This window comes from Pelodiscus sinensis, chromosome 2 (assembly GCF_049634645.1).
Source record: "Pelodiscus sinensis isolate JC-2024 chromosome 2, ASM4963464v1, whole genome shotgun sequence".
Taxonomy (NCBI): Eukaryota; Metazoa; Chordata; order Testudines; family Trionychidae; genus Pelodiscus; species Pelodiscus sinensis.
This window is the reverse complement of record NC_134712.1, coordinates 66,584,147-66,603,747: the sequence shown is the minus strand read 5'-3', so window position 1 is coordinate 66,603,747 and position 19,601 is coordinate 66,584,147. Positions and strand designations below refer to the sequence as shown.

The following is a 19,601-nucleotide window of genomic DNA, read 5'->3' as shown; positions in this document are numbered from 1 at the left end:
ACCTTCCAATTCAAAACCTTTGTGAAGACCTAATTTTGCTACAATATGTTGATCAAACCCACTAATAACCTAGTAGAGGGGCAGCTAGAGGTAGTAATTACATAATGAAACAAATTAAGACGTAAAACTAGACAGACGTGTGCCAGTCATCACCTTGACATCTTTAGCAAGCTGTGTCCCTTTCCCTCAGTTATCTAGTTCAATGCCTTATGTAAGCTCTTTGGGCCCAGGAATGTCTTTTCTCTGTGTCTGTACTGTACATAGCATATTTGGAGTGCTACTATAGGTACAATAAAACAAACTTTATACAGTTCCCTAAAAACTAAAATAATTAATTTTGTAAGATAATGAACAGAGATAACTGCCTAAATATCTAACGATTGGTATAGTAGTCCCATATGCTTTCAGGATTTTATTGTTACAATACTTTTTAAATCAGTGCAATGAGGCCATATTTTGTTGAGATTTGCAGCACATGAAAAACAAACTGTCGTGACACAACTAGGGAGTGAAGATTTTAATAAAATGACAAAAGGGAGATCTTTCCTCAAATGCTCTTCTTCTGATAGGGGAAAATGGCATTCTATATATTGACAATTAAGGTGACAGAAATCATAGAAAAGCAAACACATGGTATAAAACATTATTAATTATCATCTGTTCTATGCCATGAAAGCTTAAAATCCTGTACAAAGAATGCATAGATGGGCAGCTGCATTCTGCACTCCATTTATAGCCTACAATATTAAAACTGAATGTGTGGACGTCAAACACTTTTATATCATTTGTTACTCAGATTATTTTCTGTATAAGTCCTGCTCTGGTTTCAATGTATTTGAAAACCCATATTTTCAGAAAAAATTTCATTTGCCAATGAAGATTCTATCCACATCTCCAGTCTCTCTCTCTCTCTTGCTCTCTGCCCATAGCAATTGATGGCTATAGTCCAAAAAAGTTGGATAGCTCAAATGACTGGAAACAGTGACACGGCTCAGTCCTTGTGCAATACTGATACAGCTAAAAAAAGAGGAGGTGCTAAAGTAGAGCTCCCTTGTCAATCCATTAATGAGACAAATCTGGAAGGTAGGGCAGTTTCCACAAAGAATTGTATGTTACCCTTATTTTCACCCTGATTCTACCAGAGCTTACATTTGTTTACTTTCTAAGCATGCTACAAAATCAATTGTTTTAAAATACTTTTGCAGATAGTATGAGTTGTGAATATTTTTATGAGAACAATTTTTTTTGTTGCTTTTGAATTTTAATTTACTACTCACAGAATAAGATTCATTTACAGTGAATCTACACTGAAATACAAGTTGGAGGTTCAGTTTGATTCTAAAACACAGTCTCTACAACATAGAACTGCTTGGTGTTGGAAAGAGTGAGTTTAGCATTGCTTAGAGATACTTTGCCATCAATAAGAAGTCATGGTCAATGAAGTTCACCTAAGAGCTCAGATTTCACCCTCTTGGCTGAAGAATATTTATGGAAACAGAAGCTTACAGAAAAAACTATGACAAAGTAACACTTCCCCTAAAGTGCACTCCTTTCACTTATAAAAGTCCAGTACATTCCTCATATGTGTAATTTAATATAATACATTGTAAAATGACAATGTGACATTAAGTACCACCAGAAAAATCAAAATAAAAAGTGGAAGAAATAAAAAAAAAAAATCTTTAAAATCCCATAAAGAACATATCAAATGTGATGACTCCTTTACCTGCTGTTCTGCAGTTAGAGACATTCTAAAATTTTGCATCTCTTCATTCTTTCTTTTCTCTTGCTCTTCGAGTTGCTCCAAAAATTTCATTTTCTCTTCCTCAAGTTTTTCTTGAAGCTCAGCAACCAAGCTTGATGCAGCAGATAATTCAATGGGGGGACTTTAAAAGAAAATGTTTTAGAATTTAAATATGCATTATAGGAATATAGTCCAAGAATTAATGAAAACAAGCAAAGACAAACCTGATGAGTCCTTGTTCCCTCTTTTCTACAAAAATAGAGCAGTGGATATACCGGTCCATTACATTATTCAGCTACAAGGACATGGCTTTAAGATATGAAATATGAAGCAATAATACTGAAACATGGACAACAAAGACAAGTGTTTTAAGTCTGCAAGCATGAAAGTGTTAAAAATAGGTACTAAAATGCAAAGCAAACTTTGACATAAAGGAAGTAGGTGTCAAAACAAGCAGCAGGGCTTTGAGAAATAAGTCTCAAGAGACAGGATAGCCACTGAAAGTACTTAAAGTGCTGAAATGAGCTGTTATTTATTAATAAGTAGACTGGCTGGAAGACAGGCAAAAAAAGAGACAGCACCCAAATAGAGTTCACTGATGGTGCTCAATAGGAATTAATGAGCAGATTCCAAGGGTGGAATTTAGCTTTGAGGATTGTGGGCAAGTCTGGTTTTCATTCCATGTGATCATTGCTAACCATAGGGGTGAAAAAAACTTCAGAACTGAAATTAGTCCTAAGAAACTGAAATTCAGGCGTCAGAATCCTGGTGGACTGTATCTTTAGAGAAGGAAGTAGCTCATATTTTGCCTATAAAGTTTTGCACTTTTTTTTAACATAATATTCATTTTTCTATTTAGAATATTGAATTTCTTTGAATATTCTATTAGTTATATTCCTACATTCTCTCTTTTTAACATTCTTTGAAAGCTTAAAAAAAACATGTTTTTGAACTTATATCCAGATAGAGATATCAGTCAAATTAATGTTGTCCATTCTATATCAAAGAGCAGTTTAATTTTGAGCCTTATCACATCTTATCCTCATGCAATTTCACTTATTTCATATATTTAGACTGTCATGTGGCTACATAATTTGTCATAACTGAGCATGTCACAGGCTGATGTGTGACAATACCTCAAAAACATGCCTTTCCCACTGCAATCAGAGAACATACCTTTAAAAAAAAAATCTAACTTGCATTATACAGACATCTGTCTTAAAAAGCTATTTGAAAGAACCAACAAAAATGATTGTTTGGTGAACATAGTCTAACAAAAAAGAAGATGAAATTTTTCAAAAAAAGGGAGACTAAGGCAGTCTCTTAAGACAGGCTCTCCAGTGGCTGCGTGGGGCAGGAGGGGTGGAGCTAAGCTCCCACCTCGCATGCCGCTGAAAGTCGGCTCGTGTATCACTTCTTACATGCATGCGGTAGCTTGCCGACCCCTGGACTAATTCAAATTAGATTCTCCAGAGACCAAAAGACAAAATAAAATAAAGCCTAAGTTTAAACTGTCTCAGGTCCTTCCTTCTTATCCATGCTTTCTGACCAAGGTTACTGGGAGGGAACAGAGAAAATCCTTAATGATTAGAAAGTCTTGACTCTCTAGATCCCCATAAGATGGAAAGTGACCATTGGCAAGACCTTAAAATATGTGACGGTTCTTTTACATTTTGTCTGTAATGCTTTTATCTTAAGAATAAATCTGTTTGCTTAGAAGAAGCTGTGTACTAGTTTATAACTGCAGGTAACATTCTGGTCATAGAGCCTTCGGAGAGAAAATAAAATGCAGGAACTTGCCTGTTTGGGCAATCTGATTTGCTAGAGACTCCACAGTATAAAGCCAAGGAGTTGTCCAACCTTAAAACTCTCAGTCACAAATGAGAAAGATGAAGGTCTCTGCCCAAGAATGGTGATGGCTGGGAATTAGAAACCCTTAAGTGAGTGCCCTCAGGAGACCACAGAGGGGAAAACACAGGCATAGTTACCTATTAGCATAGTTAATTCACCTCCCTCTGAGCTGGTAGCTATGTCAACAGGAGACGTTCTGGCATTGACATAGCACTGTCACCACAGGGAGTTAGACTGGTGTAAGTGTCTCTCTGGGTAGTGAATTTTCTCACATCCCTAAGTTAAGTAGCTATACGAATATAAATCTGTAGTCTAGATCTGGTCTTAAGTTATTCTTGGTGCTTTTTCTATATATAATAAGGAAAAGACCCCAAAAAACCACACATCTGAAAATTTAAAGATGTTATTTAAACTTGCACCTTCTTTGTATTCAGGACCTTTTAAATTTATTTCCACTCTTGAAAAACTGCAACTGGCATATTTTCTGAGGAAGAAGGGCTGGCAAGTATGAACAAATTGCTACAATCCACAGTGGAAGCGGCCATTACTTGTATTGAGGTGCAAAAAGTAATAACATATACTATAATGTGACATTAAATATCAGTTTTATCAGTGTGGGCCTACAAACACTAATATGCTTGGATGAATGGGTTTCTTGTATGATGCCACTATAGTTACAGTGACTACTGAAGGAGAAAACATTCAATTATGAAGAAGCATTGATCCTAAAATAAGTATTCCTATAAATTCTCAACAAAAATATTTTCTAACTGCTGTAATTTTGGGAAAGATATTTTTATGTTTTGTATGTAACTAAGTTTGAATTCTTGCTTCCACTGCAAAATTCAATTTAAACTTCACTATGGAGTCACTACTACTGCCTCCATAATGCTGATTATTTTTCCTGTTGAGAAAACATTTAGCTGGGCAACAGATGAGATGCTGTTCATGATCTGTTTTACATCACCATAAAAAAAAACTGCTAAAAAGCAATTAACAGAGGCCGTTAAAACAACTTATGAACTGCAATTAAACACACAAGTTGGGGTTATTAGGGAACCAAAAGACAAGCAACTATCTAATAATGCTGAAAGCTAAAACTACCTCTAGCCAATACATGCTCTATGATTAAAATGGCATTTGACGTACATCTTAAGGTTGGAGGTAACAATACTTTCTTAATTTCCTATGTACTTTATATACCAAAATTAATAGAACACCTGGCCAAAAAAAGCGAGGACCGGCTTTGTCCAACATATCTATGTATCCCTACATGCACACAAGTGTTCCAAAATATTATTTAAATGTGAAAAGTGATCCTCCAAAATCATAATTGGATTACATAGTTTGGACTTTTTTCTTGTCACACCCATCCATCAATTTCCATCATCAATTTTCACTTCTACCATCTGATAAATGGCTAAAGCAACAGGAAACAGTGGCAAGAGAGAATTTGGTACATTTTCCTTATTTCTTTTCACAGCTATGTTAGAAAATCTTCCCCAAAAGTAACTATTATTTTTAAAAAGTCAGAAAGAAGCAAAAAAAGGGGGTACAAGTCCAATTTTTAAAAAAGTTGGTGAGACTGCTTTTAAACATCCCTTAAAACATATATACACAATATATACATCCTTAGTTTCTCAGAAGCCTTTCACATTTCCTTCTGAGTTTAAACAAATATATATTTTGCTTAAATGTATTTGACCGAATGAATATTTCTTGTGTAAAAAGATATTTTTTCCTACTCTTTGCAATATATAGTCTATATGTTCCCTGCAGCCAAAAGCATCCAGTTTCCTGATCCTATTTTCACAGTCCCATAATTCCTCTATGATTTACTTTTTAAAAACCCATATTTGCTTCTTGTTCTGTGGTGGTCTTAGATTTCTCTCCCTAAACCTTTATCAAAGATCTTCTGTCTAGCGACTTTCCATAATTAGATTATTATTTCCTGAAAAACCCCAGGTCTTGCAGCGCTGCAGATTTCCTGGCAGCATGCCAATTTCTAGGTCTAAGTCACGTCTGTCTGTCTCTGTGTGTCTCTCTCTCACACACACACACACACACACACACACACACACACACACACTTGATAAAAGTAAAATAAGACCCTAAGCCTTAATTTAAACTCAAGGTACAAGGGTACTCACACACTATCTTCCATCCACCTTGTTGTTACATAACAATTACAATACGACATTTTATAGCCACAGACTGTCTTTTTTCTTGCTTTTGTTAGGTTTGGTGTTCTGGCTCCAGGCAGTATTTTTGTAGTGGATCCAGCCAGCATCACGTTACTTGTCTTGTGTCCAAATTCTTCAATACCATTATCTGACCTTTAGCTTTTCCTTTTTTCTGCTCTAACTCAGTAGTAGCATATCGAGGCATGTGGAAAAGTGTTACATGTTACGGCCATGCTCAGCTTGCCAAAGTTTCTTGTCCAATTACTGACTCTTCTCTTATTTGGGTCCTATCTGAACATGTCTGGATTTATTCATACTATTTGACCCGGCTTTCCTCCCTGTGCTGATTTTGTGAAATATTACATACATCATCCCTCGAATCTTTTGTAAGCCATAATTAATAGTGTTTCGATTGATTTACTACTGTTTTTCTGTGAACAATCAGAGAAAGTGAAGGACAAAGTGGTGATGCTACAATATAATCAAAACATTTTAATTATACCAACATACATAGTAGTATGTACTAAATTCATTTAAAAAAGGACGTTTGCCAATCTGATGTAGTTTAAACTGTAATCATAGTCCTTGGGAAATTCTGTGCCAGTCCCCTGCCTTCACATGGCAGGACCAAGCACTGTCTAGATCAGCTCTGATAGATGTCTATCTAATCTCCTCTTAAAATATCTCCAGTGACGGAGATTCCACAACCTCCCTACACAATTTATTCCAGTGTTTAACCACCGTGACAGTTAGGAAGTTTTCCCCTAATGTGCAACTTAAACCTCCCTTACTGTAATTTAAGTCCATTGCTTCCTGACCTATCATCAGAGGTCAAGGAGAACAATTTTTCTCCCTCCTCCTTGTAATACCCTTTTAGATACTTGAAAACTGCTATCATATCCTCTCTCCGTCTTCTCTTTTTTAAACTTAACAAACCCGTCTTTCAATTTTCCCTCATAGCTCATGCTTAATCATTTTTTGTTGCTTTTCTCTGGACCTTTTCCAATTTCTCCACATATTTCTTAAAATGAGGTGCCCAGAACTGGACCCAATACTCCAATCGAGGCCTAATCAGTGCAGAGTACAGCGCAAGAAATACCTCTTGTGTCTTGCTCACAACACTCCTGTTAATGCATCTCAGAATCAGGTTTGCTTTTTTTGAAAGTGTCACATGTTGAGTCATCTTTAACTTGGGGTCCACTATGACCCGTAGATTCCTTTCTGTAGTACTCCTTCTAGACAATCACTTCCCATTCTGTATGTGTGAAACTGATGGTTTCTTCCTAAATGGAGTACTTTGCATATGTCCCTACTAAACTTCATTCTGTTTACTTTGGACCATTTCACTAGTTTATCCAGATCATTTTGAATGTTGACCCTATCCTCTGAAGCACTTGCAACACCTCCCAGCTTGGTATCATCTGCAAACTTAATAATAGCACTGTTTATGCCTTTATTTAAATCATTGATGAAAATATTGAACAGAACCATTATCTCTGTGCACTTCCAAATGTCAGCGCTCTTCCTAAACACTCTTCACTTCCTTCATTCTTTAATACTACTGACAACTCTACCCTCTATTGCCAATGTTCACAATCTGGAGACATTCTCCCCACACCTCTTGACCTTTAAAAATCTTCCTGCATCAAGGAGGGTAATTACTAAAATCTTGTCTCCTATTACGTATCCTGACATGGTAGTTATAATATTCAGTTTCTATACATCTCTGAGGTTACTTCTTCCATTTCCATCTCTGTGCCTAGCATATGCTATGCAAATTCCTTCTCGTTCTCAAACTATACCTTGTGTTATTTTCTTTGTAATCAAAGTCATAGCTGCCTGTGAGCAGAAGAAACTGATTAGTTGCATTTCTCAGTTTCTAATGCTGGAATCAACGAGAGGATTTTCTCTAAGCAACAAAAACCATCTAACTCATTTCCCCCCTTTCTCCTTCCTTCCTTATGGACCTGTTTGACCTAATTTGTTATCAACTATAATGGTAGTTGAAATAAACCTGAGTCTCTAAAAGAGTAACACCATCTCTAAAATTCATATAGTTTGGGGGAAAACCCTAGATTTGATTATATTTAAATTATCAAAATTCCAACTGCTTTATGTAAAAGAGAGAATATGCATTTTATTATGCATTTAAAATCATTGTAACTTTTGTACTAGAAATATTTTTTCAAATTTTACAGCATATTAACTTGTAAATATATTTGTTCTGCCACTTTTGTTTTTGTATTTTATTCATGCTAAAAGAAAGAGCTTTCCAATAAAAATAGCATAAAAAACCTGTTTACCCAGTGAATACATTTCTGTGTCTGAAAGATGAAACAAGCCACCATGACTTATCTCAGTTTTACCATTGACTTTAATGGGAGTGAAACTGGGCACAAAGTCTTAAAACAGTTATGTGTGAAAGCACACAACTCCGTTTACCTACGAAGTAAAATACCTTTAATAGTTATTCATGGTTCTTTAAAAAACAATAACATTTAAACATTATTTGCAGAGCTAGATTATTAAAAATAGCACTTTAGGCCCTGCACAAAACAATGCATGTATAATATAGGAAATATTGCATACATTATGTATATACAGATGCTTGTGTATATGCAGAAGCTTGAATAAATGTTGCTTTCCTTTCTTTTTTTCCCCTCTCAGAACTATGCAATTCAGAATGAATGGATTAATGAGCTAGGAACAGGATTTGAAATATCTAGACTAGAAACCTGATTTGAAATATCTACGCTACCCTGAACTAGTTTAAATCATGCAATAATCAACTCAACTCTTAATTTAGGAAGGGAATTTACTTATTCAAGTGCAGTTTACAGTGTGGGCATATTGGGGTTGAGATCTTACAAACAAGGACCTGTCTGTTTTACATGAACACAGAAGATTCCATTATAATTCATTGGGGAACTGCTCTATTCACAAAACTTTCACCATCTTTCACATTTTTGCAGCATTTTCTACACTGTTTTCTTTTTTTTATTCACAAACTAAAAAATACAGAAAGGAAAGCTTTACCATGGCTGTCCTGATAATGTGCCTCAATGCTGTTATACAAATGTCTATTGGTGATCTCTGAAGTTACTCTTTCACCTTTCTAAGACTGCCATCAACAAGCGTGACAATTAGATTTAAATTTTAGAGGGTAATTTTTCTTATGTGGAGAAAAACCCTTTTGCAAATAAGAACTGGAATGGGAAATAATTATTTTACATATGGGTACTATCCAGATATCAGTTGCTTCTATTTATCATTAGTCTATAGTCCAGAAATGAACTAGTGATCTTGTAATGAAATTCTCTGTCCTATTTATCTCCTGAAGCATCGCACAGAAGAGCTCATGTCTGTGTTTCTGACAACATTAAAGGCTTATCTGTACAAAGAAATAGTGCACAGAGAACCAGGTTGTGAATGCATTACATAATTGGTAGTCTTAAGTATCTATACTGACAATCTATACACTATAAAGTGCCTCTGACAGTTTTGCTTAGTATACTTTAAAGAGTATTAAGCTATAGCATGTAAGGACACTATTAGTACACAATAAGAGAGCCTTATCTTGATGCTCACTAACTTCTCCATGTAGACAAGCCCTTCTGGGAAATCTCCTATACTTGCAGTTTTATTGGTGATATGAGCAGGTGTACAGATTATCCACAACTGTCATGGCAAATAAGAAGCTTACCATGAGTTACTTGCTCTCTCAAGTCCTGTTTTAAAGGACACTTGTCTAATACAGGCAACTTACAGTAAAGATTGCTAAACAATTCATATTAGAAAGATCCTGTTCTTAGTTGATTATCACTTTGCACAAAAAAATGTGTGTGCGCTGAATTTTTCTATATTGAGTATGTGCCTCAGGTTGAATATTTTTTGAAAGCTTCAGATCTCATAGTTCAGTCATGTCCAAGCAAAATTAGGGATGATATTCTTTTGCTTATATTAATTCCTACAACTATTTCACTGAAAAGCTCTACCACATCCTTGTCTTGGTATTTGGTATGGTGTCATACTAATATCAAGGATGTGTCATACTAATATTAAGAATATGGTATTTGGCAAGATGCCACCCTTGTGAAAAGGCCCCCAAATTTGGCAATGTCATAAGCCCCTGAAAAACTGATGGTCACTTAATGCTCACTAGAGCAGTGGCTCTCTACCTTTCCAGCCACTGTATCGCTTTCAGGAGTCTGATTTGTCTCATAAACGATCAAGTTACACCTCACTTAAAAAAAGAGTACTTGTTTACACAATCAGAAGTAAAAATACAAAAGTGTCATCGCACACTAAGTGAAGACACTTACTTACTTTCTCATTTTTACCATATAAAATAAAACCAATCAACTGGAATATAAATATTGCACTCATATTTTAGAGTATAGAATAGAACAATACCAACAAGTTACTGAGTAAAATATAAGTTTGTATGGACTTCGCTAGTGCTTTTTATGTAGACTGTTGCAAAACTATGCAAATATCTAGATGAATTCATTAAGCCTCCTGGAAGGCCTCTCTGCATACCTTCAGGAGTATGCTTATCTCTGTTTGAGAATCACCATAGCATGGGATTGTAACCCCTTCAGTGAGTATCACCCATTCTGCAGTCTGATGAGGTAGGGGTGCTATGGAAAAAATAGTATATGATCATTTAATTAAAGACTATCATAGTGCATGAAGGGGCCGAATTAACGTTGCCTGGAATTAAGTACTTGACTTCATAAACAACCTCTGAATGTAATTTTTGACAAAGATTTCGCTATTGAAATGATATTGTGTCAAAATCAAATGATGTTGATAATACGAGTATTTAAATCAATTTTCACCTTTTACATTTGCAGTACAAAATTTAGAAATCATATGTATATGTGGTATAAGAAAATGTATAATGCCTTTAGAGAAACAGCAATTTTAGAACTGTCACATTTAAAAAGCTAAGAAAGATCTTATTTAAATTTGTATATAAATCATGGGCCACAATGTTTCTCTGATGAGCTCAATTTTTCTGTATTTCATATTCTCAACTTACTTCCCAAACCAATTTACCTGTTTTGTCAACCTACCACATCATCAAACCTGGACTGAAAAACTCACAAACACTGCCTTCTCCTACCCATGTGTACTATACCCTAGGGACTGAGATCTTTTCTTGCGGTTACTATGTGTTAATATAAATACAATCATATAAATAAGAAAATACTACCCTCTGTTATATTTATGTGACTATGAGAGTAAATGAAGTTTGCACGGTATTTAAAAATATTGATCTCTTAGCTCTGTAAAGCTAAAGAACTTCAGGTTGCCATACTAACACTCCCTTTCAGAAGCATAAGAGGTTGTATGTCATAAGTTATGGAACAGCTGGCAAGTGTCAGGTTTATCTGCTGCCATTAAATGAGTGGTTGACTGCCAAAAAAAGGAATATGTTTTCTTATAACAGCTTTAATGTACCATATTTGTGTCCTTTTCTTGGATAAGATGGCAAGACAGTAATTTTTCATATGCTAAATGAAAGGATACAAAGGTGTGATATTACAATGATTCTACCAAACTCTGCCTGTGCTTAGGATCTCTGCGACATGTGTAGTTTACAAATTTGAAATCCAAAAGACCTATTAAAAACATTTTAAAAAGTTTCAAACCTTAAGATTAACTACAATACACTGACTTTTTAAAAAAGGGCTTGAATTAAATATGGTTTTAAATACACTATTCAGAATGTTAAGGAACAATAATATAACTTATCGCTACAAAATATCTTGAGTTAATTTATTAATTTAGAGTCCAATGATACAAAAAAAAGTTACCATGTATGAGTCTTAATTTGAAACGAATACAAAAACAGTTAAACTGAATCATAAATGGGTAGAAACTGAGGTTTTGTATTGAAGATTACCTTGAAAATGCAGTAAACCATAAGAATTGGTGAATAATCTTATTTTTAGATCACTTAAAGTACAACTTAATTCTTACAGTACCTCTGATTTACTTGCATCTCAAGTAGTTGTATTTTTTCCAAGAGTTCTTTTTCAACAGCTTCCCTCTTTAATTCAGACTCCTTAAGGGATATTCGTATGGCTTCCTCTTTTTCACTACTGAGCTTTTGAACAAATAGTTTTTTTTCCTGTTCTTGGTTAGTTATTAGAAGTTCTTTTTCCTCCTTGAGATTATGGATAATAACTTCAAATTTGTCCTTCTGTTCACACAAAGCCAATTTTTCCTCCTTTTGCTTTTCTAGGGCATTTGCTTCCACTTTTATCTGACTCTGTAGTTCTATTATTTGTTCTTTCAGACTTTTTTCTACTTCTAAAGCTTTTTGGTGTAAAGAGGTTATTTTGTTTAATTCAGTTTTAAGCAAATTTGTTTCTTCTTCACATCTGTTCACTAATTCTGAAATGCACTGGTCTTTCTCAATTGTCATTAAAGTTCTTAGCTCTGCTAGGCCCACTTCATAGTCATCGTTGTTAACTTGTATCTTATGGTTTAATTTATCTAACTCCTTTCTTAAATTTTCTGTTTCCTTATCAATAAAGGACTTTACGAGCTCCTGTTGCTGAGTTCGGCTTTCTTCCAACATCATCTTCATTTCATCTGTTTCTGCTTCCTTTAGTGCAAGTTCAACTTCTAATTTGCACCTCAAGTCAAAGAGATCAGAAACTTTGAGTTTTAACTCCTCTATCTGTTGGTCCTTCTCTTGGACAATTGCTGCATGAGATTCCTGCATTTCTTCAAATCTCTGGTAGTTTTCTTTTTTTAACTGATCTAAACAATCCTTGTGCTCGGCTATTAATTTCTCAAATTCCTGTGTATGCCTGATTTGTAGATTGTTTTCCAATTCTTTAAGATGAGCATGTTCCAAACTCTGAAGTTCTGCTCTCAAAAGTTTAATTTTTTCATCATTTTCAACATGAAGCTTTTTCAAATTTTCCAATATCATCTCACGTGACTGCCGTAGTTCTTTAATTTCGCAATTCTGATCCTTCATTTGCCCTTCCAATGCAAGTAATTTCTGATCTTTCTCATTCTGCAGACAAACAACAGCTTCTTTTTCATTTTTCACCATTGCAAATTCATTATCTTTGTTTTGCAAAACTTCTTCAAGACCTATTAAGTCTCCCTTTAACTTTTTAATCTTTTTTTTGTTTTCCTCAACATCTTCCAGTAACGTACTAATTCTAGTTTCATACTCACTTTTGAAAGATTGCAATTCTTTTTCATGTTCATCTTTTAGTGTTTTTTCAAGTGAAAGTTTTACTTTTTGTATAATATTCCTTATTTCTACTGATGTATATTTTAAAGAATTTGAAAAGTCACACTGTTCTTTTTTTACAAATGTTCTAAAGTGGCAAAGGTCTTCTTTTATGTTTCTTAAGTTAAACTGTGATTCCTGTGCAACAACTCTACATTTCTCCATGCGAGAATTTAGAGAATCTTCCTTTACACAAATATTTGTGTCTTGCATACGTCTACTGTCTATTGCATTGATAACTGAAGAATAGAGAGACTCCACCATCATTTCTGGACTTTGTGGATCACTTACTATATTAGGAGATGATGGATTTTCCTCTATTACAAACTCATTTACTGCTGACATAAAGTCAGACTCTGGACTTTCTGCTAGTGAATCCAAGTCTAAAGACCCTTGCTTAAGGGCGTGCTCTAAGTTTGGATGAGCGATTGTTTCGAAATCAAATGTATGAGCGTCAATGCTGTCCGGAGACAATTCATCTAATGGAGCTGGGGGACACACAGGAGGACACAAGGGACCCTGAAGACTGAGTGATGGAGGAGTTCTAGAAGAGGTAGCAATTGTGGTTCCTTTAGCACTTTCCATCCTTGGTGTAGTAGCAGATTGTGGTGATGCTTGACTATTGGAGACCTGTAGGTATAAAATTTAAACCAAAACTTTACAAACTGAATAATAAATATATTTAACTCTTTTAGATTTAGCTAAAACTTAGCTATACTAAAATAAAGTAATGTGAAAGCAGTAGAATGTGTCAATCATATACAACTATTCAAGAACTGACACTAAAAAGTTAAAGAAATGTATAGCTTCTTTCCTAGAATCTCTAGTTAGCATGTGCTGTGTGTAATATTAACTATATGCATATAAAAATGTACTATAATTAATGTGATTGTGTCGAATATGTAGTGTAAGTATTATGGTGTAATTTTATATATTGTAGAAACACATGAAAGTGCTAGCAATTGCCAAAAAATACTAGAAGCCAAGAAATTAAAGAAAACCATTGAATATTTTATATGAAAATTAATTATTTGCTATTGTGCTTTGTTTTCTAGTAATGTTTGAACTTGCTTTCTGAAATGTATTAAAGAAAAAGTTGACTTATGGTTTACACCATAATATGAAGGATGAAAAATTAAAATGCAGATGAAGAGAAAAATATGCCTAATGAAGACTTCTCTGTGCACACAATTCCTTTTAATGTACTGTTAAAGCATTTTATAATCAAATACATTTTTAATATTTCTACTATATTAGATTTCCCAAAATGTTTATAAAAACTTCTTGACATAGTAAAATCCATCCATAATAATACAGACACCTAAAGCAAAGCAGGTTTCTCCTCTTTTTCAGAGGCTGAGAAAGATGCAATAATAGGGGTCTTCGATAGTACAGAGACGGGCACACCAGAATGAAAAATCGCCTATCTCATTATTCTCTCTCTCAGACTGACTTTCACCTTTTTGGCTCCCCTCTTTTCTTATACATATTGGAGAAAGTTCAGACTTTGATATGGAGCCCCAGAACCATACCCCTTTAATTAAAACACCAAGGACCACACTGACCTACCCATTATATCCATTTTCTGCTGCCAGAAAGGTACAATGCAGACAAAGCTGGCTCATCTAATTTCCTGGTACTTTCCCTTTTGAAGTGGACTGAACCAAGCAGACTTGGCAAAATTTTCATGTAATCTAGAGAACTGCACTTTGAGTCTCCAGCGAGGAAGAAGACAAATTCTCGAATGAGAAAGTGAATCTTATTCTAATGGGGTAGGATAAGTCACCCAGACTTGAATCTCTTTACTTGGTAAAACCCTTGTTTTATCCCTTGGGTTCAAGGGCTAAGAATATCTAGGTTAGGTAATGGAACATCATTTCTGAGGCTAACATAAATGATTTTGCATGTCTCAATACAGATTTTCAGCATCTGAATCACAAAATCCCCATCACTACAAGTTGGGCTCCTGGCAACTTTGGGACCGGAGCTGTCCTGAACCAGGGTGTTTGCCCGACTAGAGGAGGTCAGTGTTCCCCTGCTGGCTGCTCTCCTCTGGGGATCTTCTCCCTGAGGCTCCCTGCCCTGCTGCTGGCCCCACAAACACTGGTTCAGCACAGACTCTCCTCCTCGCTGCTTGCGCACTGACTCAGAGTCCCCTGGCTGGGATCACCTGGCCGCTGCTGGGTTCATTGACCATAGCCACTTGCCTCCGCCAGTCCCGCTTCAGCGGGGGAGGGGAGTAAGGGAATGATTCCCTGGGCCAGGGCTACCAGATTACACCAGCTCTGCTGCCAAAGGAGGTTTCCCGGGCTTCCCTGGCCAGGTTGTCTGCCACAGCCGCCGGTTTTCCAGCTACGGCCAGGACACTCTGGCTGCCTGGCCCAGCTGACGCCTGGTGGGGGCAAGAACTCCCCAGACAGTGCCTGGCCCAGCTGATGCTGGAGGTTCCCCAGCCAGGGCGGTGCTTCCCCATCTTCCATCTAGCCCAGCCAAGACTCCCCAGTTCCCCATTTTTTTTTCAGCTGGCTTCTGCTCTTGCCTCTGGGGCTCTTTAGTCCATGAACCATGGATGTTGCTGAACCAGAGTGTCCCAGATATGGGAGGTTCAACCTGTTCTAGAGATGAATGAATACTTCCAAAAAATTTGTAAAAAATATATAGGGCCAGAGAGAGAATATGAGAATGACACTATACCTTGGTAGTTATGGTATCCTTATAGGATGGGGGAACCCAGCTTCAAATCCCTGATCCAATGAATAATTATTTATTCACAATGGAACAAACTGAGACAAAGATTAGAATACCCCAAAGCCCACTGGCTAGGGCTAACTCATGCAAAGTGGATTACCAAATTCAAATCCTTTCTCCACATCAAGCAGAAAGGGAAATCAAACCTGGACCTCTCACATGGTCAAGTGAGTGCTGTAACCATGGGCTTAAAGTTAGAAGGAAGGCTTCCTCCTCCTCCCTCCACCATTAAAAGCCAGAAAAGTTGAGGTGTTTTGCTTTGGTTTTTTGGTCAAAATTATTCGGCAGATTCATGTCTAAGTTATGAAGAAGTTTGGGCAGACCAAAAATGTATTTTTCAGAGAAGCTATTCGTTTGAAACATTTTGCCTGTCTGAAATCACTACAATTAGCTACAACTCACAAGCTTTTGTCAATCTCAGCAAAGGAGGCAAGGATTGAATAAGCAGAGACTACATTAACTTGAGGTCTGGTTCAGCCCCCCTCCCCCAAAAAAGGTTCAGGGGCCTCTACGCAGCATTGGGGAGCCTGTGCTGGCATTCCAGTCCTCTCACTGTCCCAGTGCAAGGCTGGAACATACAAAATCTACTAGGTTGGATCCTCCTAGGCCAGGGGTCTCCAACCTTTTTACACCCAAAATCACTCTTTAAATGTCAGGGCAAGTGAAGATCTACCCCATGCCTTCCCCAAGACTCCACCCCTTCCTTGAGATGCCCTCTGTTCCTCTTCTCTCCATCACTTGCTATCCCTAGCCCTTATACACTCTCACTGGATTGAGACAGGTGGTGCAGGCTCTGGGGTGGGAATAAGGGATTTGGGTGTGGAAAGGGGTGAAAGGTACAAGGACGGAATTTGGATGCAGGAGGAGGTAGAGAAAGGGATGCTGGCTCAGGGAGGGGGCTCCAGGCTGGAGAGTGTTGGGGTCAGGTGGAGAGTTGGGGTGCTGAGCAAGTCACAGGCTTGTGGATGTGAGGGTGCAGGAATTTGGGCTGGGATGTGTGAGGGGCTCAGGGCAGGGAGGTTGGGAGTATGACAAGCTCAGGACCCAGATGTGCCTTGTGTGTCTAGAGCAGGAGTGTTGTGGTAGAAAACTGAGGATGGGGGTGGGGGTGCAGGAGTTTGGCAATGAGAGGGGCTCAGGACAGGGGGTTCCAGTGTAGGATAGGCTCAGATTTGGGGTCTGGTGTGTGTGTGTGTGTGTGTGCAGGAGTGTTATGATGTCGTGGCCAGAGTGTTATGATGTCGTGATGCTTGGGCCCAATTGGGAGCTTGTTAGCCAGGCTTCATTTTTAAATAAAACTTTGCTGAAACCTTTTGTTTTTGACATTGTCTTTATTTATGAAAGGGGCGGAGAACCTGTTTTGAGTCAGGGGTCACTGACCCACATAAAAGTCAGTCGGGGCCACACAAGTGAGATGCAAAACCAAACCAAAACAAAACCAAACCCCTCTCAATCCCGCCCCCCCTCCCCCAAGCCTCACTACCGTGGCCCCAGCTGTGCTGGTGCGATACGGGACAGGGTGGAGGGGCAGATGGGAGGGTGCTGGTGGGGGCAGGGTGCTGGGGCAGGGCACTGTGGATTGCTGGTGTAGGGGAAAGGGTGCTGGGGCAGGGGACTGGTGGGTGCTGGTGATCCAGGTGGAGGAGACAGGTACAGCTAAGGCCAGTACCTGGGGATCCTGCAGCTGGGCGCCAGGTCCAGGTCTCAGGAAGCACGTGTGCTGCTCCCTCCTCCCCAAACAGCCGGCATGTTTCTTGAATAGACGTGTCTGTCGTGCGCTGGCAACTTCTCTCCCCTGCTGCCTTCCTGCACAGGGCGGAGGTAGGAAGAGTAGGAGTCCCAGGACTGTGCCAGCACCAACTGCTCAGGAAGCATGTGTGCTCTGCTCTTCTGCTCCCCATGGCAGCACCGGCTTCCTGAGCAATTGGAGCTGGCAGTCCTGGGACTCCTACTCCTCCCCCGCCCAGGAAGGCAGCAGGGAGAAGGAAGTCCCCGGTGCACGACAGACCCATCCTTTCCAGCTGTACGCCAGCTAATTTGGGCAGGGGAAGAGCAGCCCACGCACTTCCTGAACCCCAGATGTAGCACGCAGCTGCAGGACTTCCTCTCCCACTCCGCAGGAAACCAGAGCTACTTCCATTGTCGCTGGAGGTAGTATCAGAAGGGGCGGCTTCTTGGAGGTGGGGGGAAACGGGGAAGGCCCGAATGCCTCACAATCGACTGGTTGAGCTCCTCTGATGGACCAGTTGATCACAATTGACAGGTTTGGTGACCATGGCCATAAGCTTTAGTGTGGGAGGGGAATGTGGGCAGTCTCTTCCTCCTTCTCAGATGGGAGCCAGATCAGTGAGGGATTTTGTTTTTGTTTGTTTTTAAACTTCTCACTAGTGTGCGGCCTCCAATTAATTTTGCTGTGAGTCAGTGGCCACCTCCCCAAAAAAGGCTCCCCTCCCTTAACACAGGTCAAAGTTGAGCCACAAAATTAGGGCCTATGCCTTTTCTTCTGTGGATACCTAAAATACTTTATTCTCCAGGACTAGCAGCTATCAATCACTCAATTCACCCTCATGATTTACTGGATTATTCAGAGGTTTTCCAGTGCTGTCATTCTAAGGGCTGCTTTTGTTGTACTATATACAGTAAACTTCCGATAATCCGGCACCTTTAGGACCCAGGGGGTACTGGATTATCAGAAATGCCAGACTACTGGAAGGGGTGGCTATGAGAGGTCTGGAGTGGGGTGGGGGAGGATGCCACCCCAGAGCCCTCATAGCGCCCCCTTCCGATAGTCCGGCTCTGCCCCTGGCGTCCCCGATTCAGCCGCTGCTGGTCAGTTTCAGCAGCGGCTGAATTGGGGACACCTGGGGCAGAGTAGCTGCGGTGCTGCCAGGTTGGTCCAGTAGCGCTGCCCCTTAGCGCTGCGAGACCAACCTGGCAGCACCCCACCTGCTCTTGGGGACGCCTGGGACAGAGCAGCTGGGGGTGCTGCTGGGTGGGTCCTGCAGTGCTGAGGAGCAGTGCTACAGGACCAACCATGCAGCACCCTAGCTGCTCTTGGGGACACCTGGGGTGCTGCCGGGTCGGTCTGGTAGCGCCACCCCTTGGTGCTGCAAGACCAACTCGGCAGCACCCCAGCTGCTCTGTCCCAGGCGTCCCCAAGTCAGCCACTGCTGAAACTGACCAGTGGATGATTCCAGGAAGGTATCCTGACCAGCGGCTGATTCCTGCTGGAAAGGTATATCAAGTGGAGTTCCGCAGGGGTCTGTGGTTTAGGTGGCAAGGGAGGTTTAGGTTGGACATTAAAAAAAAGTTCCTAACTGTCAGGGTGGTTGTAGAATCTCTATCTCTGGAGATATTTAAGAGTAGGTTAGATAAATGTCTATCAGGGATGGTCTAGACAGTATTTGGTCCTGCCATGAAGGCAGGGGACTGGACTCGATGACCTCTCAAGGTCCCTTCCAGTCCTAGTATTCTATGATTCTATGTTAAGAGCAAGGCATTTCAAATTTAAAGAGATAAATTTAAAAAATTGAAAAAAAGAACAAAATATTTTATAAAAAAGTATAAATTCTGTACCACTACCGCAGGTATTAGGATTGTTTAGAAATAGTGATCATAACGTAATAATATCCCTGTAGATGGAAAAACACCTCAGCACCCAAGCACTGTGGCATTTTGTTTTCAAAAGGGGAACTACACAACAATGAGGAGGTTAAACAAAAATTAAAGGTACAGTGACCAAAAGTAAAATCCCTGCAATCTGTAAGGAAACGTCAAAGATACCATAATAAAGGCCCAATTTAAATGTATA

At 38.8% G+C, this 19,601-nt stretch overlaps 1 protein-coding gene across 5 annotated transcripts in view; it reads right to left on the bottom strand.

Moving 5' to 3' along the window:
• Positions 1-19,601, bottom strand: part of RB1CC1 (RB1 inducible coiled-coil 1) — a 164,290-nt gene that overhangs the window by 34,138 nt on the left and 110,551 nt on the right. For all 5 annotated transcript variants that reach the window (XM_075920708.1, XM_075920707.1, XM_075920709.1 and 2 more), the window contains 2 exons: positions 11,772-13,672; positions 1,727-1,886 (listed from right to left, as the gene is read on the bottom strand). In XM_075920708.1, coding sequence (XP_075776823.1) covers positions 1,727-1,886; positions 11,772-13,672 — 2,061 coding nt within the window. The remainder of the gene's footprint in view (positions 1-1,726; positions 1,887-11,771; positions 13,673-19,601) is intronic.